This window comes from Xenopus tropicalis, chromosome 6, assembly GCF_000004195.4.
Source record: "Xenopus tropicalis strain Nigerian chromosome 6, UCB_Xtro_10.0, whole genome shotgun sequence".
Taxonomy (NCBI): Eukaryota; Metazoa; Chordata; class Amphibia; order Anura; family Pipidae; genus Xenopus; species Xenopus tropicalis.
Window position 1 is genome coordinate 18,904,495 of NC_030682.2, and position 26,069 is coordinate 18,930,563.

Here is a 26,069-nt window from a genome sequence, read left to right on the forward strand (position 1 = left end):
TATAGGTGAGCCCTGTTCTTAAATCCTACCTTGAGTATCTGTTCATTAGCAATAAAACCTTAAGACACTGGGGGCAAAAATCAGTTAGGCACCTTCCAGTGATCATAAACACTCAGCTTTTCCCCAGCTCTGTGTGTCACTTCTCTACCAGTCAGAGGTACAGGTAAGGGAAGCATTCTCCTCCAAGTCCCAGGGATTCCCTGGGTTTTGAGGTGGGTGCATATGCCATAATGATTCAATTTCCAGTATCTGTTCAATTGCACATGCATCTAGCCCAAGTCCATGCAAGGAGATGGAAGAAAATGGTGGTGCCGCACTTTAAAATATGTTTTGAATTGTCACCCCCAAATGTCCTTTAAGTAGAGGGCTGCATTGTGCCGTGTATTTCCTGGTGCTCCCTCCATGCAGGTCATTAAACTGGTCTGAAGCTTGAAAAGTGAAACTAAGGACTCATTATCAACATGATCTGGAGTGATCAGCGATAGTTCTTTGTCTATTTTCATAGAAAAGCCATCTAGAAGCCAAATCTGTTAGCCTTAGTATTGCCCAGCTCAACCCTATTAAATGTCCACCTGCAGTATTGTTTAGGTAGAAGGAAATATCTGAAGGGCTGCAGGGTGCAATAATCCCATGTTGCCCAAATTATTGCCCTGGTAACGAATGGAAATGGAATGAAGTTGTTTTCCTGGTGGTCTGTTCTACATACACACAAAGTATAGTAATAAAGACTCTGCTATCAATAATACACAACTTAGATTAATATGCTGAGGTGGGTACAGCAGATTGCAACAAGCTGTATAAGCTGTAGTGGATGGTAAAAAGACTAGTTTTGTTATTACCATATACAGCAATTGCATGATGTCTCTCATTTCCTATCCAATCATTCTGTTGATCTGATAAGGACCTACCTGCAAACATATGGCTAAGTTAACTCGGCAGCCAAACGATGTGCTTACAGCCCTTGGATGGAGACCCAGGTCTTTGAATAACTTTGAGAAAGACTGGGTTAGGGATATTCTAGGACGTTCCTCAGCTACCACAACGCAGGTCCGTACCCTGGACAGATCCAGCCCCCGTGCCTGTGAAAACGGGGTGAGAAACAGAAAATATAATGTTGTAATAATTATCATTATCCTACTCCTAAGTAAACCTATTTCCCAAATAGTCATAATTCTTTTGTCACAACTGTAGTTTATTTGATAGTCCTTCAACCTAACATTTTTCTAGTGGCTGCAACCAACACATGCTCTGAGTCACTGACAGATTTCATCTACTCTCAGTCTTCCTAAAATGACTTGTGCATTTGGATATAGGTCTTAGGCTTCTCTACTGGAGTTTGAGTGCTGAAACCAAGAACATGTGTCAAAAGAGACAGAGAGGCTTTGATTGCTTTTGGATATGAAGCATCAATGGGTGGAAGTCTTAAGCCATCCCCAACCATTGGCTTGCGAGCAACGTGTTGCTCACCAACCCCAATGGCCTCAAAGCAGCTGCTCATTTTTAAATTTCTGGCTTGGAGGCAAGTGTTGGAGCCATAAAGACCATGTGTACTGCTAAACAGAGCCTTCTGGAGCTGGCTAAAAGTGGGCTTCAGGCTCTCTATTATGTTGCCATTGAAAACAATGAGATCTTTTACATTTACAAGCAGCATTTAGTGCAGTGATCCCCAACCAGTGGCTCAGGAGCAACATGCTGCTCACCAACCCTTGGATGTTGCTCCCAGTGGCTTCAAAGCAGGTGCCCATTCTCGAGTTACTGGTTTGGAGACAAGTTTTGGTTGCATAAAAACCAGTTGTACTGCCAAGCAGAACCTCTTGTAGTCTGCTACTCCACACAGGGGCAACCGAATAGCCAATCACAGCACTGATTTGGCATCCCCAGAAACTTTTTTATGCTTGTGTGGCTCACCAACTCTTTCATATTTGTGGCTCATGTGTAAAAAAGGTTGGGGATCCCTGTTCTAGTGTGACCTAGGTTTAAGGGTTACCATTAGTTTCATTTAAACAGTTATCTGTGGTTAACTAACCTGGCCAAACTCTATATGTCTTCATAAAAGTTGAAAGGAGTAAACCTAATAATGACCTCTGTAAAAAATGATATTGCTAAAAGCAGCAATTATCCTGTATTACCACCTATTCCTTACTTTTCTATTGACCTCAAAACAAATGTTAGATATAGGAAAGTAGTCTGATTCAGTGGGAAAGTTGCACATTTTGTTTATTCCTGCAAGAACGGCCATTTGGCTGTGTTGGTAATTGAGCAGTAGGGTTTCTCCTGCTTTGATAGACTTCAAGATGATTCTAGCATGGCCACTCTAACTGCTTGTCTGCCACACAATGCAAATTCTACAGCACCAGCTATTATGGATCAGGCTGCCAATGCCATAGAATTTTTGTGTCCAGGTAAAAATTGAAGCTGCTCAGCCAGAACAAATACAAACATGGCAACGTATGCAGTTTTACACGTATTTAGCAATGTAGCTATCAACTAGAAGTGCATGAAGGGTGACATGATTTAGAATGGGACCCAGTGTAATTAGAAGTGATGAAACAGGTTACCTTGAGGGATTCAGTCTGTAAGCCAAGTCCCTTGGTGCAAAGCTCCATGACTGAGTAGGAACAGAATGTGTCTCGCACTTTGTACTGACTGACAGCCAGGAGCCACAAGGCAGGATTGATCTCCAGCTCTGAGGGAGGAATCAGAATGGACTGGTGTCCTGAATACACACTGTAAAGACATGAGATATATTAGCATCTGCCGGTTGTCCCACCACAATCTTTAATACATTCACCAACTCTACAACACTCTGTATACCCTAGAAATGGCTTCATATCTGCTAGCCATCTGATAAACACAGCTAAACGCCATTACTGCAAAGCAGCGGCACAGATACTGTTTCCCCCCCATAAATAATTATGGTTATCTATTCTTAACGCATTTGCTGCAGAGCTGGTTAAAGATGGAATTATATTAAAATAAACCCTGAACCAGGAGGGAGACAACTAGTTAGATGGATAACTCAAATTAAAGTCATTCTGCACCCCTCAACCAGCATAAAACATAAACGAATGCTGCCTGTTAGAGATGTAGACTTAAATATTAACATGGCAAGGCTGGATGTTAAGTATGGCCGGATGTTAAGTATGGCCTGGAAGGAAAACAGGTATTAATTCATTACAAATACTAATGTGGCCATTGAACATGTGGAAGCCAATATGGTACCTGAGGCTACCACTATAAGTGAGTCTCCCACAACATCTTCTCATCAAAACTAAAGGAGATGAGCAGCAGATTATTAAGGGAGAGCATTGGTCTGCTGTACATGGAACCTAAAGGAACAGCTTGATGCACCAAGCACTAACAATTTAGGGCTTTTAAATGTTGCAATTGTAGGTGCACAGTATAAAAAAAAGTTCACATTGACCTAAAAAACAATTGCATTGTGGTTTCCAAACAGTGGGGCATTGGGGGTAGCTGGAAAAGTGGCACAGAGGCTGAGATGAAGCTTATTTGGAAGGTGATTTAAAGAAAATGGCAATTTCACCTGATAGCCAAGTTTAAAGGTCAGTTAGGGTAAATTTGGGGTGATAATATAGTTGCTGTCCTAAAATTGACTCATAAACCAATGTTGTCCTATATCTGTAACCTGTTTATGAGCTAAGAGGGCCCTGAGCACGGGTTAGATCTCCAGTAGGGGCTTGAACAGAAAAAGTCAGACAACCACTGCCTTACATTGTCTATCAAGGTGCAGCATGGGTAGGCACTATGAGGCTGCTGGCAGTCTAATGTTAGGAACACAACTGTAATGGAGAGGCCTACTTTGCTGTGGTCGATTTCAGCAGTCCCAGACTTACCTGCAGAGGCACCAAAGGACAAAACCCAGGCCACAGTAAGGATCCAAACATATAGCAACCTCTCTAGATGGATACAGCTCACACTGAAGTTTTATAGAACGACAAAAGGCACTAGTGGCTGCATGGGACATCTGCAAGAGAGAGAACAGATCTAAGAAAGGTTCCAAAAACATATCTTAATGTAAAGGATACCGACGTACTCTGTATTGCTTGGGTAATGACTTGTAGCTCTTTGTTATTGATCATGTCTACAATGAGGCCAACATTTACACTGTTTTTTAAATACAGCTTTAGTAATATGACCCTGTTTTCCACACTAAGTGCTTCCCCTGAGTATTTTGGATAGCACCAGGTTGGTTGAGTACCAAGGTTAACGCTTACTGGTTGAGTACTGATGAAGATGAGTAAACAGCCCCTATGTTCATGCAACATTCATCAACAAATGGAATGGATGGAAGAAACATATTCAATCTGGTCATAAAACCAACATGCTAGGGCACAATACCGGCATGACTTGGTTATTGCACCCACACTAACCAACTATTAGCTGGCTCTATTGTCTGAGGAAGAGAAAAGCAGATAAAAGTATTTCTTTCTATCTACTTCCTACCACCTAATCTGCTATCAGCATAGACATTAGTAAATAAATGACTGTATAAGCCATAAATCAAACAGCGATACCAAACAGTCCTGGCATTTATGTGCCTGTGCCAAAGCAAAAAAACTGTCTGACTGTAAGCAAAATAACCCATCCTTGTCCCCCGCTCCGTGCATGATTACATCGATGACATGGATTAATGCTAATAATTTCAGGGCTGGGCATTGTTGGGCATTTCTTATCTCCAAAGAAAGCGAAGTGACTTTTACTTCATCATGCCAAACAATATTTTCTTTTCCCCGAGAAACAGGCAATAGCAGACTAATCTGATGAGAAATTCACGGGGGTTTGGGAGTCACGGCTGCCACCAGTTAATAGCACAAGGCGGCAATCATGCATTGAGGTTGGGCGTAGATATCATGTCGATTTCTAATGAGCTGAAGATAAAAACTTGGCGTCTGCACATAAGCCTCTTACGTGTCCATAATAATTGCATTTTTTCATCTTATTTTGGAGACCTGCCTGACGCAGTTTGTGTTTATAGCCCTCTGCAACATTTGAAACAATGATCAGCGCTATCACCCATAGATGCGAAGCAGAATTTCAAATGCAGCCGTGGTTATTCCAGGAGAAACCTGGGCTGCGATGAGCCCTTTCCTTCTTATTACTGACACAAAGGCAACAAATGGGATACTATTCGCAATGAGATATTAATTTGGGATAACTTTGTGTGCAATCAATGAAATTGATTATCAGCAAAGTACCCAGACACCTTTTCTAAATATTGGATTTGGCAACACAGGTGTCAGTGCGTCCAGTTGGACTGGGTACCCAGGGCCCACCACCCAGCCACCAAAGGGCCCACAACCTAGCCACCACCACTCCCACTCTGCCCCCAGACACTTCCACTCTGCTGTGCTACTTATTTGCTGTTAAAAAACACACAGTAGCAGAGAGGGGATCGGTGGTGGCTGGCTTGCTGGCAGGTAGTAAGGCCCAACAGGGTCGAGGGCCACCAGGATTTTTTCCAGTATTGCGGTGGGCCAGTGTAAACAAGACTGTATCATATGACATTCTTGACAATTCTGTACTGTGGAAATGATTGGGGGAAGTCCTTTCCTGTTTTAAGCAGAATAATGCTCCCATGTAAAAGGTCCAAATAGATTTAGGCCTTACCTCAATCTAACTGAACATCTGTGAGATAAATTGGAACCCCAACTGTGAGCCAGGCCTGATTCCACCATCAGTGCCCAACCTCACTAATGCTTTTGGGGATAAATAGAAGCAAATTCCACCAACAATGTTGCAACATCTAGTGGAAGAGTAGAAGGTTTAAGAGAAGAACAACTGTACAATAATGAGTTTGGTTTTGAAAGCAGATGCTGGAGAGGCAGATGTCCACATTTTTTTTAAAATTTAATATGCCAAATGTTTCATTTTAATTGGCTTTGTTACAGGCCAGTAGAGTCTGCAGGCACAAACAAGTCTTGTCTTAATGTAACAAAAGTAATCCTAGGGATTTAGGGATAGGAATTAAGGATAGGATATACGGCACAAACGTAAATTGAAACTGATTAATACCCAGCTCAAACAAACTGGAATTGCAGAACTGATGGAAACTACTAAATGGAAAGTCAAGGCTGGCCAGGGATGGCTGCTAGTGGAACATCCCCAACATATACATGTCGTACTTAGGGCTCTGGCCCTAATCTCTTTTTGAGATTTTTAAAAGAGCGATTTGGCGACAAGACGAACGACAAGTCGCCAATGCAAAACCAATGGAAATCGCCAGCGTCAAAACATACGAGGCTACTTCAAGTCGCCTGCTGTTTCAAATCGCACACAGACCCTTTTCTGAGCGACTTGAGTAAACATGTGGGAGGGGTAACTGTTGAGTGTACCATGGGTAGCAGATCACCTGGAGCTAAACTCGCATGAAATCTCTTTGTGGGTATTGTCGTGGCGACTTGTTGCCAAAGCGCCGGGGGGAAAAAACGCAGGCGACAAATCTCCTCGTGTGCCAGAGCCCTTAGTGTAGCAAACAGTAGCACCTACCTTTACCCCAGCAAGCATTCCAGTTGTAGACACACTAAAATCAAGGTAAGCCAATATTTCTGGGTCAGACGGTTTGTAGATTTGGGATGGTCTTTTCTTTGGCAAATCATCTAAAAAGACAGAGACCAAAATGTAATTAAATAAGCCACACTGTATCTATATGTTTATCAGACAGGCCCCTTTGGTGGTGGTTTTCAGACTAATCCAGATGTGACTTGTGTACCAAGCTGACTGCAGATGCTGAGACCAGTATTTCTTGTACAGAAGGAAGCCAGACAGACAGAACACCCTGCCTGATTTCTCACCAGTGTCCAGAATCGGAGGCCACGTTCTGATGTCTACGGCGGCAGAGGCTTCTCTCGACCTTAGCAGTTTACATATAAGCTGAGTAGTCATAAGACAGGCAGACCGACTCACCTAAGTATAAAATGAGAAGACAGCAAGTAAATTATCAGCTGTGCCGGCCTGTGCTTCTATCACATTTATATAACTGTTACTATATTTAGGCATTGCTTGTATCATCAAATGATTTGAATGTAAAGGGTAACTACAGTACATTTCCTGCAGAGGGAATATCTGTGCTGCTATAGCAGTGGTTCTCAACCTTCTCAACCTTGCCTTGACCCTTTAATACAGTTCCTCATGTTGTGGTGACCCCCAGCCATAAAATTATCCCTAAGACCATTGGAAATATGTGTTTTCCTATGGTCTTAGGCGACCCCTGTGAAAAGGTCATTCAATCCCCGACCCACAGGTTGAGAACTGCTGTGCTATAGATTCATGGTAGAGTGCTGCATTGGGTCGGGTACCTACAGAATACCCACAAAGCAATCAGGTTTTGGGTCCCTGATTTCATGATCATGCATGTGGTCCGCGGGTACCCTGCTTAGGTACATGGCTCAAGTGCGGAAGTATTGCAACCCTCCCATACGCCATGGTAATGCTTTTTTTTACTCTTTCCTGGTTGATCTGCCTCTGGAGTGCTATAATTTCCAGCCCACATGACTCCATTTTGGGTTTTGTCTGTCAGAAGGTAAGTTTAACCATTGTGAGTAGGGTTGGGTTGCGGGTCTTGGAAGGGGGTATATTAGGGGGGTGGGTGCAGGGCGGGTTGTGGGTCAGCAGTTTGGGTTGTGGGTCAGAAGGTCCGGGTTGGGTACAGGTCTGTCCAGACCCATGCAGGTCTCTAATTCATGGTAACTGTCTCAAGAGAAAACCCAAGAGCAATGGCACTTGGAGCAAATTCAACCATGTTGCCCAGATGATTTCAACACTACAAATGCTCCACATTACTACCTGACCTGCAAGTGTACTTGTCAATCAAGGTGATTGCTATTAAACTGAATGGGGAGTGACTGTAAGCATTTTGCCATCTCCTGCCTTCAAGCTAAAAATTGCTCAGGCTACAAAAATCCCCCAAATCGCCATTTCTATACGGGTTGTGCCTGCTAAAGGGAGTGCATCATACACCATAGTTAATAAAAACACAAATAAAGGCTATTTTTAGGGATGCACCAAATCCAGGATTTCATTCAGGGCTTCAGAATTAGGACAAAAACATAATAATAAGTCAAACTGAAGCCCAAACTTTAATATCATGTAGCATCGGAGCATGGAAGGTGACAAATGTTGTTCAGGCAAACTCCAAAATTAAGAAATATTCTAGCAATAAAAATGTTGTGTTAAAGACCCCCATGGCCCTATTTTCAAGCATTTAAACATTCCAGTACACTGTCATTTGAGCCACAATGTAGGTTAAACACAGCTGCAGCCCATGCTGACTTGACACAAAAAGGCTTTTTCAGAAACCCCATTCAGCGTGCAGGAATGAGAGGAACATTAGGCACATTCAGTCAAAGCTACTAAGCCAGGCTGCATAATAAGTAGGGACCTATTTACCAAAGCACTACTTAGGCCTGGCGTTAACTACCTTTATCACTCATTTGTTTTGTCTATTTTACCCAAACCGCCCATTTCCTCAGATTGCCTATTTATGTGCGCACCATGGTTTCCTTTTTACAATTTGCACCGAAGTCCATTTGGGCTGGAGAATTCCTTCCATTACACGCTTAATGGAGTGTTTATGAGAGCATGAAGAAAAAAGAACTAGATCTGTACAACCTGTCCACTGCGGCAAAACTGTCATACTAGATGCCCGCACTTGTAAGGCCAAGTAGCACACTTGGGATCGGTGTATTATACAGTATTTGTAAATATGCAATTTACAACAAAATTGCAAGGGGTGCAAGAGGGTGCCCCATGGTGCTTCATGCATACAGTCTGGCTAGCAGGGTGGTAAGGTGGCAGCTTCTGAGGGTGCAGACCAGCCTTATCCTTAATGTTCTCCATTGGGCAGTTGGTGTGGCCTGCAACCCCCTCTGCTGGGACAGGTTGCGGGGGTGAGGGTGGATGGTGGTTTGTGGCTATTTTTTTGCATTTTGCACCCTGCCTTCCACCTGCAAATGCCTTATTTGCCTCATTGCCTTGCTTATTAAGAAACTGGGAAGTCACCTATCTATAAAGTCTATGATCATTGGTGTTCTGGATTGATGAGGCAGCAAATCAGATGGATTTCTAAAGAAAGAAACAATGTCCCAAAATCCCAATGTCTCTGATCCTGCTACTGAAACTGACACTGTAGATCACAGGATGTCCATGGAAAGCCATCGCCTACATCAGGGATCCCCAACCTTTCTTACTCATGAGCCACAGTGAAATGTAAAAAGACTTGGAGAGCAACACAAGCACCATAAAAGTTCATGGAGGTGCCATGGAGGGCTGTGATTGGTTATTAGGCAGCCTCTATGCACCCTATCAGCTTACAGGGGGCTTTATTTGGTAGGAAATCTTGTTTTTATTCAACCAAAACTTGCCCCCAAGTCAGGAATTCAAAAATAACTACCTGGTTTGGGGGCACTGAGAGCAACATCCAAGGAGTTGCCTCGAGCCACTGGCTGGGGATCACTGGCCTACTCCATGTCTAGTCAACAGGTTCAAGTCATTTTCCACTTCAAGGTCCAGAGTGCCATCAGTCCCTGCACTACAAACACTGCCATATGGACTGGCATAGCCTTATTCCCCATGTCATTTGAGTTTCAGTGTTACCACTAGGGGGTATTGGCTTGGCCTATAAATAAGAATATGATACACAGAGCTACAGGTCCTTTAAACAAACTACACAAGAGCCAACGTGAGTCATAAATGGACGTAGCCAAGGAAATCAGTGTATAAAAAGAAAACTCTGAAGATCCTGGGGGTGATGTTTGCAATAGCTGAAACCCCAACGGGCTGACATCTATAGGGATTAGATCAGTCACAAGCCGCCAGTGGGGCCGTACAACATTATAATATTTACTGTTATTACAACAAGCTGCTTGATGTTGCAATAAGGCTTTACAGTATGAAAAGAGCATAACAACACAAACTTAATACTAATTACCAACTAATTAATAACATCTTTCTAGAAACAGATGTAGACTTCAGACATGAAATGCACAGACTATCCTTATGTAACACAAAGGGCAGAGACATTATTATTTGTGGAAGGGGCGAGCTAATTAATATCAGCTGTGCCTGATTTAAAATTAAGCATCAATTAGGGGCTAAACTGATATTGATGTTTTCTTAAAAGCTTGAGATTTATTCTGCACACTTAATCCTATGGGGATGAGCTGTAGTTAGTGCTTTGTCTCGCTCTTTGGTGTCAGAAGATACGTTAGAACCACTGGGGGGGGGGCAAGTTGTTGTTAGGTTCCTCCAGTGATTCTAGTCAGTTACCTCCTACACACATAGATCCACTCATTTGGCAAAGTCACCAAATAAGTTCTTTGCCCAGTGTGGCCCACCACCTTAACTGATTGATAGGTCCCTGGGTGCATGATAAGATTATTACAACCATGGATTCAGTCCTTAATGAAGTTATTAAAACTCCTACCCAACAGCCATCTGGCAAATCCCCAGCCAGTTGGATTGCTAATTCGGACTCATAGCCAATACTGTTGAGATGTATGTAGTTCACTTAGGGGCATACTTATTATAGTGTGTAAGCCAACATCACCGGTGATGTTGCCCATAGCAACCAATCAGACCTTTACTTTTGTTTTCAAGCTTGTAGGTGACCGTTCAATTCTAATTGCTGATTGGTTGCTATGGGCAACACCACCAGTGATGTTGGTTTATGCACTGTAATAAATATGGCCTCTTATTTAAGATTCAGCACTGTCTGCATTTCAGCAAGTAATTAGCAATTAGTGCATCCCAGCATCTGCATTTATTGGAGGTGCCCCTTTTCCTCATGTGACTTGGAAAGCTCAACTTAAGGCGGTCCTCTCTAATTCGGCTTGTTCTGCATAGCATGTTGACTTGTGTTGAAAATCCCTACAAAAGGCCAAAGTAATTTTAATTACAGATTATTATGTCTGATATTGTGCAATTGTGTGTCCCCTATTGTGTAGGGGACAAAGATATCTGAATAGTTCTCTCATTGTATGTTAACAGCAATACTCTTGTTAGCGCACACATGTTTCCTACTTAATAATACATACAAACTGTTTGTTCAGTTATTAATTATTTAATGCACTGGCCAATGAGACGCTTGTAAATAAGAATTACTGCTTTCCCAGCAAAGAGCTTTCTCTTCAATGTAATGCCATCCATTCCCAAAAGTACTGACACAGCACCGGGCTAAACCTTGCCTGACTGTAACAATACGTCCCTCTTGGCAGCCTTCTGAACTGATAGGATTGCCCAAGGTCTGGATGGCGAGGTCTGCCCAGTGGCCTTTAAATATCAATAGTTCTCTTTCTGCTTGCACGTACTGTTCATTTCAAACCAATGTGCCGTAGCAGCAGAACAAATTTGCAACAAACATGGAAAAATAGAACTTTCAAAAGTGCATAATGGATTTTAATGAAAGTTCTGTAAACATCTCATCAGGGTTGGACCGGCTCCACTTCTCATTTCCACCACATTACACCTATTGCATTTAGCACAACCTACATCTAATTGTTGTGAAAATTGCGTCAGGTTCTCTTGTGGACACTAAAGGTCCCCATAAACGGGCCGATTCTAGCTCCTGATATTGGTCCCTTAGACTGATTCGGCAGCTAATCGGCCCGTGTATGGGCACTACCGACGGGCCTGCCCGACCGATATCTGGCCTGAAATCGTCCAGATATAAATCGGGCAGGTTAAAAAATCTAGTCGGATCGGGGGCCGCATTGACTCGTTGATGTGGTCCCCGAACCGACTTTGCCTATTCCTGTCGTTATAATTCGATTGTTTGGCCCCAGGGCCAAACGATCGAATTAGCCTGGATTCTCCCGATATCGCCCACCCGTAGGTGGGGGATATCGGGAGAAGATCCACTTGCTTGGTGACATCGCCAAGCGAGTGGATCTGAAGGTGTATGGCCACCTTTAGGGTGAAGACACACAGAACTACTAGTAGCAGCTACTTCTTGTGGCTACTAAAAAAGATAATGCTGATCATTTACTGATAATTGTCTCTACCTGTGTTTGAGCAGAGGCAATTCTCAGTATTGGCTATGGCAGGGGATTTTCTGGAATTTAGTAGCCTTGAAAAAGTAGGTGCTACTAGTAGCTCAGTGTGTCTTCACCCTAAGAGGCCCAATCGATCTGGTCATAAACATGAGAAGCAGATTAGGTAAGTCAATTGGTTGAGCATGATAGTTGTTGGAGAAGCACAGTATAATGGCAGGGGTCCTCTAGTTGTAAGGACCAATATTTTGCCCAAAAGAGCTTACAATCTACAAAAACATAAAAGGTTGAATCTCCCTAGAAATGGACAAACCCTCCAGCTCCCAGATTTGTAATAGCTGACTGTTTCCCTCTTACCTCTACGATCATCTTCACCGTGGGCAACGTGGTTGCTATATTTTGCGGATGAGGAGGTCGAACCGTTATTGGCACACAGCCTGCATACAGGCAGCCGTAAAATGCTGCGATCAGGTCTATTCCTGCATGAAAGACAGATCAGAAAATCAGCGCCCAATGAGGATGGAGCATGTCAGCAAGTTTCCTCTGCTGGGTAGAGGGAATAGCCAATCATGATTTGCCGATGCAGGAGATGTAAACAGTCTGACTTACGGCACATAAACCCATACTGCCTGCAGCAACTTCTCTCGACTTGTACTCATATTGACTAGTGTGCTATTAGCCATATTTGTCAGTAGTACAGGTTGCCAGTCACCAAGTAATGCTAACTAATAGCTCGCTTACCTGGAGGATAAACCAGAGCCACGTGGTCTCCATCCTGTAAATGCCCCCTTTCCATAAGCATGACCGCAATCTTCTCTGCTCGCTTATGCAGCTGGCTACATGTTAGAGAGCTGGCTATTGTTCCCTGTAAATATAAAAGGATCCACCTTAGTTAGGTTTAGCACCTAGAATATGGTTGGTTGATAGATTCATATGTTAATAAATTGAAGGAATGTTGTGATTTCATCATTTAATATTACCAAGAGAAGGTTCTGTTGAAGATATCAAACCATCACTCCTATATTACAGAGGAACTTGGCATTTCCTAAAGTCTCATCTGACCCAGCAAGTTAGAGAACATCAACTGTTTTTATACAGTACTCCTATGGCAGCCACAGCCTATATTTGCCCCACCATGTACTATATACATAATATAAAGATACTGATATTTGAAAAACAAATTATGACTTAAAGCTCAAATTTTCAATTTAGCATCCCAGCATTGAAGGCCAAACCCCACTCTTTCCCAGTCTTTCTGGACTTATTAAAGGGAACATATAGTTGCAGAAACCAGTATTTGCCATTGTATCACACAACTCTAAAAATAAAAGGAATGTGCCTTCAAACTATAAGTTTAAATGTTGTGTTGCTTTATATTCCCCCAAAATCTTGCTAGTAATGCCCAGTCATTCCAGTTTGGCTGGCTGCTTTCCCTGGCTCCTCAGAAAAGTCAGCAGTCAGGGCTTAGTACAGTAGCATCCCAGCCAACCTCCAAGCAGCCAGCTGGACCTGATAGGGAACTGCAGTCCGTATTTCCTTTTGTAAGGGCAGAGCTGTGATTTGCTTCACCTCTCACTGTACTACTGGGAAACAACCTATAGGACGCGTCCATTACTTATTTTACGTATTTAATAAAAACAGAAGCAGAGATGCTTTATGGGGGCCTCAATAATGGCTGGTTTTAGTCTAAACCTAAATTGGGACAATATATTAATATTTTTCTGACAAGTCCTCTTCATTCCAGTTATATTTGGGTCTAGGGATTTCATTGATAAGACTAGAGGTCTTTGTTTGACTAATGTTTTATACACCCTAAGATCAGTGGCCCAAGGCATGGTGCCCACCACTCCCATTCAACATACCCCTGTCAACCCATCACCAATGAAAAGAAAAGTGCCCTTGTTGATAGCAATGGATGAAATGACTTACCCTTGAATTTAGTAGTGTATAAAGCACATGGTCAGGAGTGGTTTGCGCTCGCCATTGCAGAACCTCTGATAGGAACAGGAACTTATCATAAGGAGGAAAAGGGAGAGAAACATTAATATATGAATACAGAGATGGGAATAGAATGTGCTCGTGCTCTGATATCAAGTGCTTGTTACTATATTCTCATTATATCCTAGAGAGATATATAGAAATGTCTCACCTGACGTAACACCTCCATTTGTAAGTGGTGAAAGCAACAGAAAAAAATGCTCTTAGCCATGAGGGTAAAGAACATACACAGAACAGTCATTTGATCCCACACAGTTCTTATCTGGCACAGCGGAACCATGTTTACTGTATGCCCATTACTGTATATTGAGTCGGATGCCAAGATGCCCATCTCTGTGAATGGTTTAATACATTTACAATTTTGAGGAAAGACATGAATCTGTCATTTTTGGATTTGGACATTTTGGACCTCTTTGAAAGCTTTGGACAAGTGGTGAACCCAAATCCGAACCTTAAATGTGTTCAACTGACAAAGCAGCAAGAAATGGGGGAAAAATTTGGCTTCTGTAATCTTGAGATCTAAAGTCACATAACATTAAGGTTCCTCCTTGGCGAATTACTAAGCATTTAAGGAATCTTGCAAAAAGTGGCCTGATTTAGTCAAGTGTCCAACTCAGTCATTAATTTGTCTCATTCCAGCATTTTTAAAAGACCACCATTCAAAAAACACTAATTTCTTTACTGACTGGTTACTTCCAGGGTGTAAATCAGGGATCTCATAAGGAGGAATTGGCTTTAGACCAGCGGTTCTCACCCTTCCTAATGCCGCGACCCAATAATACAGTTCCTCATGTTTTGGTGACGCCCAACCATAAAATTATTCCGAAGACCATTGGAAATATGTGTTTTCCAATGGTCTTAGGCGACCCCTGTGAAAGGGTTGTTCGACCCCCAAAGGGGTCCCGACCCACAGGTTGAGAAGCGCTGCTTTAGACTGTAGAACATTGTAAGATCTTTAATTAAACCTATATTGGAACTGCTAATCTCAGCCTTGAGAGACTCCCTCCACTCCAATCCATAGTAAATGAGCCAGGCTCATACACCTCCACCAACTGCTCTTCTTCTGCCATGCCTACATTGGATTTAGTTTCTTTTCAGGTTAAGTCACACTAGAGATCCTAACATTTAAAGCAGTTGACAACTTTTATTTGACCCCTTTATATCTATGAACTTGTCTCCAAGTTCCCAGGGAACTTACTGCACTCTTCTAATGATCTGATCCTCAACTGATAAGAAAATGTTGGTGGGGGATTAAGAATGTACTAGAGTTAAAAGGTTATAGCCCCGCCGGTACTGAGTATAAAAAAAAAATCTTTTTTACTTACAATTTAGGTAACTGTTTTCTAATCACTTTCCCTCTCCCCTATCCCTTCTTGTGAGATAGCGCGGGAGTGTTATTAAATATACAGTCTGCTGTGTAAAGGGGTTTAAGAAATGTGCACTTTGAAATGCCTTTTTTTTCAGGTAACCTACTTGACCTTGGTTTCCTATTGGACTCATTGGGTAAAGGGAGGCAGATTGTTTTTTGCTATAAGTGTATGGTGCGCACTTTGAATTGTATCCTGACGAAGGGAGGGTGTATCCCCCCCGAAACGTTGATCAAGGTGGTCACAATGGTGTAAGCTCCCCGACTGCATATGTTTGTGTGTACGGCTCCGTTGCAAAAACATTTCGATTGAGGATAAGGACCTGCCAGTCCTACGGACGGCTTGCACAACTAGTGCAGTGAGTATAACATTAACAGGTGTGCGGCTTTAACAAGTGTGTCTGATCCTCAACAACTCACCCATTATATTTTCATAGACGGAGGTGAAGCCGTTTTAGGGCCGTTTTAGAGCCCTTATGGAATTCCGTCCCATGTTCCATCAAGCTAGCTCCTAATCTCTCTGCTACTAAACAATCTCTCAAGCTTATCTGGTCTAGTAATAAAACATTATCCACTACTACGTGCAATTTTCTGACCACTGATCTCCACACTTTGTGTCCCCTTCTGCTTCTCTAATGGGAAGGACTATCCACCTCATAAGAGCAGAAGTCCAATATTTCTGGAGGATCAGTCACCCTTGGGATAACTCTGCAGATGACAGTGGCTTTGTGCTAATCCTATTATTCTCCTATACTTATGCAACCCTTTTCTAGTTTCATTATATTCCAGACAAACAAGACACAAGGAAGGGCCGTCTGTGTATTCTGTGTTCTATCACAATCCTCATGTAGTTATCTTGATGTGACTAAGCTGAGGTGGCTGCTCAGTGTCGCTGCTGAATATGACAAGCACTGATGTGCTAATATGTACTTGGCCGTGTAGCAAGGTTGGCTGGAGTCGGCTCTTCGCTGTTTTCCTCTGCACAGAACTTTGACTCATTCAGACTTATTGCCAAAAAACAAATCAGATAGATCTAACTCCACTTGACCTTAGCCCAAGTCATGCAAAATGAAAAGATGATTAGACTTAAGGCTACAAATCTGTTAGGCATGACTTATTTTTTCAATAATTTTGGCTAAAGACGTTGACACACTGGGATTAAGTATAAAAATAGCTCTAATGCAGTTAAAATAATGAATGAAGATAAAGGGGAACTCCATCCAACACACAACTTAAGCTTTCTGAAAACTAAACATAATTTCAAAGCCACTAAGTCTCAATTAATTAATGCATGTCCTATAATTGAAAAATCTGCATAGGGGAGACTCCTGAATGTTATACATGGCAGGAACATATACCTAAGATCTGGTTTATTGCTTTAGTTGTCTTTATCTCAAGTGCTTTTAGCATCTGCCTAACTAGGTCATTGTGACAATATAGAAGTGGTGAATCCTCTCTGAAGCAGAAACAACTTTCCCAGTGGCTGCTGGGGCATCCAGTCATTTTATACTACTGTGAGTCCTAGCCACTGGGAAAGTGCTGGACTATTTGTTCTCCTAGATACACCTGTAGCCCAGCTTAAGGGTGAACAAGTAGTAGCAACTACTTGTTGTGGCTACTAAAACAGACAATGCTAATCATTTACTGATAACTGTAAGGGCTCTGGCAAACGGGGAGATTAGTCGCCCATGACAAATCTCCCTGTTCGTGGGCGACTAATCTCCCCGAATTGCCATCCTACCGTGGTTGCCTCGCAAGGCATTTTCGGCTATTTGCCGAAATCGCGCCGCCGCGTGTGCCATCCCACCACGACTTACATTTTCGCCGGTGGGATGGCAACTGGTGGCAACTCGGGGAGATTAGTCGCCCGAGAACAGGGAGATTTGTCGCGGGCGACTAACCTCCCCATGTGCCAGAGCCCTAAAATGTGTGTTTTAGAAGAGGCAATTCTCAGTATTGTCTATGGCAGGGTATTTTCTGGCATGTAGTAGCCATGACAAGTAGCTGCTACTTAGTAGCTCATCCTAATTGACTAGTAGGTCAATTAGGATGAGATTTGGGGTGAAAATACTTAATGCTTATGCTACACTGACTGTATGGCTACCACTCTTGTTGCTGTGCTTATCTTGTGGGGGGTTACGAGAGGCTCCATGATCAGCACAAAAGCACCAGCGCAGAACCTGCATGGGGTTCTACGAAACAAGGGATTAAAACAATCTCTTTTAATCTGGCATCTGCTAAAATGATTTTTGAATGAAGTCCATGAAATGAATCTAAATCATTAGAAAGGTAGTCTCTGGGATAATACATTCTGTTTAAGCATTTGACTGATGCACAGAAAGCTGCGGGAGCTCTCTCCAGAAACCATTAACTTGTCACAGTCACGGCCTGGGCTGCTGGCTGTTACATTTATTGTTCTATTATACTTAGGCATGATCTAAATATATAAAATCCACAGCAGGAAACCAGTGCAGGCATTTCCTAAACTTTACCAATGTGTCGTTTTAGTTATATCTGGCTGTTCTGTCAGTGGGAATACCCAGTATTGGTTTGTACTTGGGCCTGCATGGCCACCAGCAATACAAATATGAACCAGTAGTAAATATACTGTTCAATGCCTATGCTTTGAAGGTTGAAGAAACTTTTAAAAGATTTGGCAGGTTATCCGCCCGTGTATGGGGTCACCTGGCAGCCCTCCCTGATCTATATCAGGTCGAAAATCAATCTCCTTGTTTTTCTGTACATGGCTTTTTATCGTTTCTGGCAGCTGGTGAACTCCAGAACATGAGTTAGACAAAGCACTGGTACAAGGGTGCTTCTAGCAGTTGGTCAACGCCACATCATGGGTTAGACAGAGGGCTGGCTATATGTTTCTGGATGAGTAACAGGTTATGGTTTATTTGCCCTAAAAGTCCAGGCTGAAAGTCTAAGCAACTTCCATATCTTTAGAGTCCCTGATTTTTCAAGTGAGTTGGCAACCTTAAGATTACAGACCACATATCTGTTTAACTATTATTAATAGCCTTCGACCAAGCATAACAAATAAAGAGATTGTCAGGAAAAAAAGTCACATCTTTTTAGATTTCTCAATTAGATACATCATCTCGCCTCCCCTCTGTTAATCTATGTGCCTTCTGCAAAAATACTAACCAGATCTGATCTATTTGTAAGTTATTTCTCAGTCGATGATAGAGAAGATCATGGCTGCTGGATATACCAATCCCACTATCACAAACAACTCCCGAGAGGAACTGCCAGTTACACGGAGAAACAGTGGCCTCTCTGGGACAAGTCAACTAGACACAACTACAGCAAGGCCTATGAAAGGAAATTATATGCTGCTGTGGTGGCCACTGAATTAGTCAAATGTCTCCTTCGTATGAGCACAGTGGTCTTCAGACTCTTAGTTGAAAAACAACCACCTCCACTTTGTGCTGTAACATTAAATAAGCCACCATACAGTATCTAGTGACATGTCTAAAGCAACTGGACTTGCTGAATAGTCTCAGTCCAATACCTAAATATTGTATACCAGGACCTGGTGAATGAAACCTTTACAGACATCGCCATGACAGTCATTTTTCTCTTGACTCCAAGAACAGAGAATGGAAGAGTGGAATGGGTAGGAACATTGCGCCCCTTAGTGCTCTAGGACTTGCATCTGGGGCCTTTGTAAGTGAGAGAATATTTGCACAGCTAAATAGGCACTGCCATTAGGGCTGACAACTTTTTGGGAAAATATCAGCCTTCCTAAACCTATTTTTGACATTAGCATCAAGCATAATTTTGCTGGCCAAGTTGCCAGCCTTGTTACCATAGTCTCACTATGGCTGAATTCTCTACTGTAGAAAAATGAAAGAAGATGCAATTGTAAAGCCTATTTAACTTTATAGCAGTACCTAAAATGAAGGTATATTTTATCTTATATTTACCTTTCTGGCCTGATCATTATCTTCCATTTGACCCAGATCCCGTCCACTCGCTTGTGCAATTCTTTTACCAGACACCAGGTTCCCCACCATCACAGAGGCAGGGCCAATTTCTAAGAGAGAGGAAAGAGTATTGGTCAAGCCCACTGAAGTGAATATGATGTTCCAGGGCATCAGGGAAATGTGGAGTTACTGTCACATCAGTAACAGTCTGGATACAGCAGTGCCCTGTTCTTACCTGGCTGCTTTTGCCTTGGCTTAGGCAAGTTTGTTACACATGTGTGCGGACACATCAGCACGTTACACGGATGAAGTGATCCCTCAAGGAACAGTTGCTTGGTCTCTGATAGGTGAATGCCACCTAAAGGGGTTTTGGGGAGTGTGTTTGCTGGTACCAATGCTAAACAGTACACCCCAACTTGGTGTATACTGTCAATAGCCTGAGCAGAAAGAAAAAAAAATAATTTAACAACTATTAACCACTTTAGTAAGAATCAATAAATCATGCCCCCCCCTCACAAAATGCACAGTAATGTTTATACTGATAGCCAACAGCAGGCCCTTTGTCAGGACTAACATCTGTGCTATACTGTAAACCAGTCTGTCCAACTGGAGGCTCGCAGCCAGCATCTATAGCATTTGTATGGCCCCAAGTCTGCCCAGTGGCTCTACAGACATCACTATATGGCATATAGATATTAACTGGCCCACTACATGTAGTAAGTTGGACAGCACTGCTGGAAACCATTACCCCATTGCTAAATGTCTCCCTAAACAGTTGTAAGGCAGATATATTATATAGGTTTAAGAAAGGGTTGGGTAGTAGAAATCTGAGGGACTCGTATGATTGCCCAATAGGGGTAGGGATGGAATTCCACCACCACCAAGGCAAATTAAAGTCATCTTTGGAAGGAGTTTTTGCCTACAATCAGCTAGAAGTAGAAAGTTTCATTAGAACACAAGGTTGAACTTGATACTGTATATACAGCAATTTTGCCAGAATACACCATGGCTACACCATAGAAACCCACACCATAGAAATCAATGTGTTTTCCATAAGCTGCAAAGGAAAGGACTCTGCACCTGAAGAACTCTGCTCATCCACTGGAAACTGTCCTCCTCGGTGGAATCCGGCCTCTGCTCTGCGACAATAACGATTCGCTCATCATGTAGCACATTCACAGAAAACACTGCTATCCTGCAGAAGGAGAATGAGATTGGTTGGTTGGGAAGATGCTCAAGTCTTGGGCAAGGTCAGCAGTTTTGTCAGAAATACTGGCTGATATTGGTTGGACAGTTCCAAATCCCTGCAAGTTGTCTCAAGCTTGGATGTCCCACTGTGGTCAGAGTGAGACATCTAGGGGCACATTTATGCCCCAAGCGTTCGTTCGAAAGCTCCGAGCATATTTTCCCGCGACTTTTTGTCGCTTGTAGGCTTGTGACACTTGCAGGAATGTGGAGATGTCCCACCAATATCTAATAAAACTGAGGCAGCTTTGGAACTATAGAGAAGCATTCATTTCAATAAGTGGCACACACACCCTTGAGCAGAGAATGGCTCAGACCATATTTGCACCTTGGCATCGCCTTGCTCGGCTGCTGCAGTCACATTTGGATTCAGGGACGGTATATATAATGAAAAAAACTGAACACAGAAATTAATTTGAGGCTTTTATTGGATGTGTCTGGCCAATATCACTTTTATGCATGACATCCCTTTAAACTGTTCTACTTTTGTTTTACTGAAGGCAATTTAATTAATTTTGCAGATGTACCATTATAAGGATAATTACACCAACAGCAGCGGCACATTCTCAGGTCACTTGCTTTGCACTTTCTAGGGCTCATAATATTTATTTCCTTTTCCACATAAAGTGCAATGTATCCGCTGGCATGAATATTTCATTGAGCAAAGCTTGCCAGAGTACAAGGTTTGTCTTTTAAAGTGCTCCATGTGCTAAAAATTATTCAAATGTGGAGGCATCCCAGCATCCCTTGTAAGCCTGTAGGGGAATCTGTATTGATTACCATGTGATTCCCTTTTTATAGAACTGGTTATGGCTTGGTTCCAAGGCTACACCTATCCCTATTCTTTAAAGGAATATAACATACAATATACAATATACAGTATATACCGAGTTGGAAATTTGTTGCCTTGCTAAAAAACTTTGGGCAACTTCGGAAAGCCAAAAGTCACGGACGACTAATCTCCTTGTGTGTCATTGCCCTGACACTAACCTATATCTTCACTGAGTTTCCAGCCAGTCTGAGGCCATAATGTTGCTACTGTTTACCCAAAAATAAAAAAATTGTAAGGGCTCATTTATGTCTGCAGATACAGTGGGTAAAGTGCAATTGCAGACAAGTTTTCCCCACAATGCACCGGGCTGCAAATATATCCAAATACTTCAAATTCTTAAGAATGATCCTTTTTTCTATGTAATAATAAAACAGTAGCTTGTACTTTATCCCAACTAAGATATAATTACCCCTTATTGGGGGCAGAACAGCCCTATTGGGTTTATTTAATGGTTAAATGATTCCCTTTTCTCTGTAATAATAAAACAGTACCTGTACTTGATCCCAACTAAGATATAATTACCCCTTATTGGGGGCAGAACAGCCCTATTGGGTTTATTTAATGGTTAAATGATTCCCTTTTCTCTGTAATAATAAAACAGTACCTGTACTTGATCCCAACTAAGATATAATTACCCCTTATTGGGGGCAGAACAGCCCTATTGGGTTTATTTAATGGTTAAATGATTCCCTTTTCTCTGTAATAATAAAACAGTACCTGTACTTGATCCCAACTTTTACCCCTTAGTGGAGCCAAAACAATCCTATTGGGTTTAATTAATGTTCATAGAGATCCAAATTATGGAAAGACTTCTTATCCAGAAAACCCTGGGTCCCAAGCATTTTGGATAACAGGTCCCAAACCCGTATTCTACTCATTAATTCAAAAATAAGACTCCAAGTGGGAAAAGACGCTGACGGGTTTCATAGTCACACTGCTACTTTGGTCATGATGGAACTCTGAAAACTGTCCAAGTTCATACATACACTGCGCTGGGGCAAGAAGGGTTAAACTTCAAGGTAGGAAGAAAGATCCTGATCACAGCCGACAATCAGATCACTGGCCGGCTAAGTTGCACAAGTGAATGAATTTAATAATGGCAACTATAGATGCAATTTCTTACTAGAAAGCCATCAGCCCATAATTAGATCCCAGTAAATGACTCACTCATCACCATTTGCCTCATAAAGAACTTCCATAACTTTCCCTGACAGTAGAGGAATCCTTCCCAGGCAGATGCGTTAGGAACTGAAGGCCACAGCGAGGTCTAGAATCATTGGAGTGGAATATCTAGTGGCCCCTATACTAATAAAGTCTAGACAATTAGAACTTCAAGTTGTAGTTCAATATTGCTAAAAAGTATAGGGTAACCATAAATCCACTGCAGTTGCTGAGGAACCCCATGTACAGAGACTGTAGGGCGAAGTGATGAAGCTGGAAAGAATTAGCTGAATATTATACTGAAGAAGGTGAAAATTTTGCGATAACATAAGGAGTATTTAGTTGGTTGGGCTAAACCAATGTAAATAGAGGCAAGGTGAGAACCCCACCCCCGCAACCCCCACAATCTCCTTCCTCTCTAGTTACACCCCTGGCTTCTACTGCCCCCTGCAAATGCTCTCCCTCTCACTGCGACTACATGTGTATAGGGCTTGCATCGGTGTTTGAGACCCAGCTCCAACTTGCAGTAGAGCAGGAAAGAGTGACTGAAGTTTATCAGAGCACAAGTCACATGACTAAGGGGAACCTGGGAAACTAAGATTATGTCTAGCCCATGTCATAATTAAAGGAGAAGGAAAGGTAAAAACTAAGTGAGCTTTATTAGGTCCATGTAAATGCAGCCATAAACACTTACAGAACTGCTGCCTCAGTAAACAAACACAATATTTCTTTCCTTCTATCCTGTATATATGAACTTCTGTGTCAGACTTCCTGCTCTCTGCAAAATCCTTCAAGAATATGATGAGTCTGCTCAGTTTGCTCCTCTCTCCCCCTGCCTTCTCTTCCTCCCCCTCCCTTCTGCTCTCTCCCCCTCCCTTCTCTGCTGTAATCTGAGCTTAGAGCTGTTCCCTGCCTGCACTGCTGCTGCCTGTAAGTAAAATCAGACCAAGCAAAAACCTTAAACAAACAGAGGGAGCATCTGGGCTTTTGACTTAGGCATGGTAAAGTATTCCAAAGAATAAATAAATATAACATTCTAGCTTGCACTACTGCGACTAATTTATTGGGAATAAAATGCCTCAGTGGCTTTCCTTCTCCTTTAAATATAAAAAAAAATCTGTTTACTCTATTAAAAAACAGATTTTAAAGCAGGATTCTGCTGGAGAAGTGCTACTATCTGATGGGTTTTGAAAAAAAACATGTTTTCCCGTGACAGAATCTTTTTAAAAATTTAAACCAGAGTTGTGAGCTGTTTGTGTTTAAATATTTAAGTGAATCAATATTTATATCTAATTAAATATAGTGTAATAAAAATTAATTCTCATTACAGCATCTGTGCATAGTATTTTATGCATGGGTAGTACACATGGGTGCCATGGCAACTGAGCCATTCAAAACCTGGGTTCTATTAGTCAGCTCTGACTGACAGACGCTTGCTCTCAGCAAAACAATGGACTCATCTCTGTAAGTGTGAGTGTCAGGAGTAATCTCCTTATCTATATCCCTTACAGGCTTACTGAGAGTGCCATTTATGAACTGTTCAGCTGGCCATAGGAGCCCTGTGGGAGGTAACAGTCCAAGTCTGGACTGAGATTGAAAATAGGCCCTGGCATTTCAAGTACACAGAGGCCCAAACAGCCCCCACCAGCCCAATAAATAATGAGTGTCTATAGCATCTTAGTTTTATTATTACAAAGAAAAGGGAATCATTTAACCATTAAATAAACCCAATAGGGCTGTTCTGCCCCCAATAAGGGGTAATTATATCTTAGTTGGGATCAAGTACAGGTACTGTTTTATTATTACAGAGAAAAAGGAATCATTTAACCATTAAATAAACCCAATAGGACTGTTCTGCCCCCAATAAGGGGTAATTATATCTTAGTTGGGATCAAGTACAGGTACTGTTTTATTATTACAGAGAAAAAGGAAATCAGGTTTACAAATCTGAATTATTTGAATAAAATGGAGTCTAGGGGAAACAGGCTTTCCGTAATTCGAAGCTTTCTGGATAACGGGTTTCCAGATAACGGATCCCATACCTGTAGTACCTTCATACATTTATTATAGGGATAAATTCAATGCAAACATATTCTCCAATCAGAACATACCTTCCTCTGTAAACAAATTTCATCGGTTCCACTGCCAGCGCAGTTGCTACAATGTCATCAGCATTATGCCGCCGCCCACTGACAACCATTAGACCGTCCATTTTCCCCACAACAAAGACCAACCCAGCTGGTCCTATAAATCCCAGAAGGCCTGTCCGAATGAATGGATATTCACTTATTGGTGCTCCTGAGCTCATCATTGGGAAAACCTTCAAAATGAAAAGAGATATAAATATCAGTGTGAATAAAATCATTGGGGGAAACCTAACAACTTGGCAGCCCCCAGTAATTCAAGCAATATCCAATTATTTTATGTGTTCTCAGCTCTGCTATCTATAGACCCCTCATGTCAATTAAATGAATGTGTCCAAAGGATAACTTTTTTTTCTCAAGACCAAATGTAGTCAAACATTAACAGGCTTGCCCAGGCACATAAACTGGTTAGGTAGAAGACCAAGCAGAAGAAGAGAACACAGAATTCTAATGCAGTTGGTCTGAAGCTTTCATCACCCAAGATTCAGGATCTGACAGATTGAACAATGCTCCTGTGTCCCTTTTACCCTAGCAAAAGACTGGTACTTCTTGTACTGCTCATATACAAAATAAACAAGATGTTCCATAATATTGCTCAGAAGGCACTACAGGGAGACTTATGATTGACTGTCAATACCAAACCAACCAAAAATGTCAAACCTCACAGATCATGCAAATAGACAGTCACTTTATAGCAATGATATGTGTTCCAACTGGTTGTTGGATGTAGCCACCCCAACATGGTACAAAAGCTGCTAGCGAAAGGCACAATCTCTTCATTACCATTTAAGATTTATTCATGCAATGATCCCTATGGGCCAGTGGATACGTTTAACAACATAAAACAATAACAGCTCCATACGCAATGCATTGGTAAGTGATTTAAACCTGTGTTTGTATTATGATAACCAGCTGGCGCCCCGAGGTATGCACCCCCCTTCTAATCAGATAAGCCACTTTGCACCTACAATAACAAGCTCCTCTGGAACTTCCTGCCCAAGAACATTTTTCTTTAACCCACTTTTGTCCTTGTTTATGATTGCCTGTGGTGTCCTTCTGTCAACTTACCTCAAATGTGTTCTTGGTCATGCCAGAAAGGCCGTAATAGGATGTACCCGTAGCAAGAGCACAGACGCAAAGTTCTCCTATTTCATCCGTCCGACACAGCTGTGGAATCCCATCTGGTTTCACTGAACACATAATAGCTAAAGGGAAAAAAATGTAGGTTAGGGAAGTCCTAATCCTCAACTATAAACAAGACTGAAGCTAAACATAGGAAGGAGTAAGGGGCTCCAAAGGGGATATAATTATGTTACCTCATTAGCCAATCATTATATATTATATTATGTATTTAATGGTCCAGTTGTTGAATTGTTGCCCCCTTTT

The 26,069-nt window shown here is 42.0% G+C and overlaps 1 protein-coding gene across 9 annotated transcripts in view; it reads right to left on the reverse strand.

Moving 5' to 3' along the window:
• Positions 1-26,069, reverse strand: part of dip2c (disco interacting protein 2 homolog C) — a 248,391-nt gene that overhangs the window by 20,987 nt on the left and 201,335 nt on the right. For 5 of the 9 annotated variants that reach the window (XM_031903460.1, XM_031903459.1, XM_031903457.1 and 2 more), the window contains 14 exons: positions 25,752-25,888; positions 24,651-24,859; positions 20,382-20,496; positions 19,537-19,738; positions 19,302-19,411; positions 14,155-14,166; positions 13,935-14,015; positions 12,747-12,870; positions 12,363-12,484; positions 6,813-6,924; positions 6,508-6,617; positions 3,855-3,985; positions 2,559-2,727; positions 909-1,079 (listed from right to left, as the gene is read on the reverse strand). In XM_031903460.1, coding sequence (XP_031759320.1) covers positions 909-1,079; positions 2,559-2,727; positions 3,855-3,985; positions 6,508-6,617; positions 6,813-6,924; positions 12,363-12,484; positions 12,747-12,870; positions 13,935-14,015; positions 14,155-14,166; positions 19,302-19,411; positions 19,537-19,738; positions 20,382-20,496; positions 24,651-24,859; positions 25,752-25,888 — 1,805 coding nt within the window. 9 annotated transcript variants of the gene reach the window in all.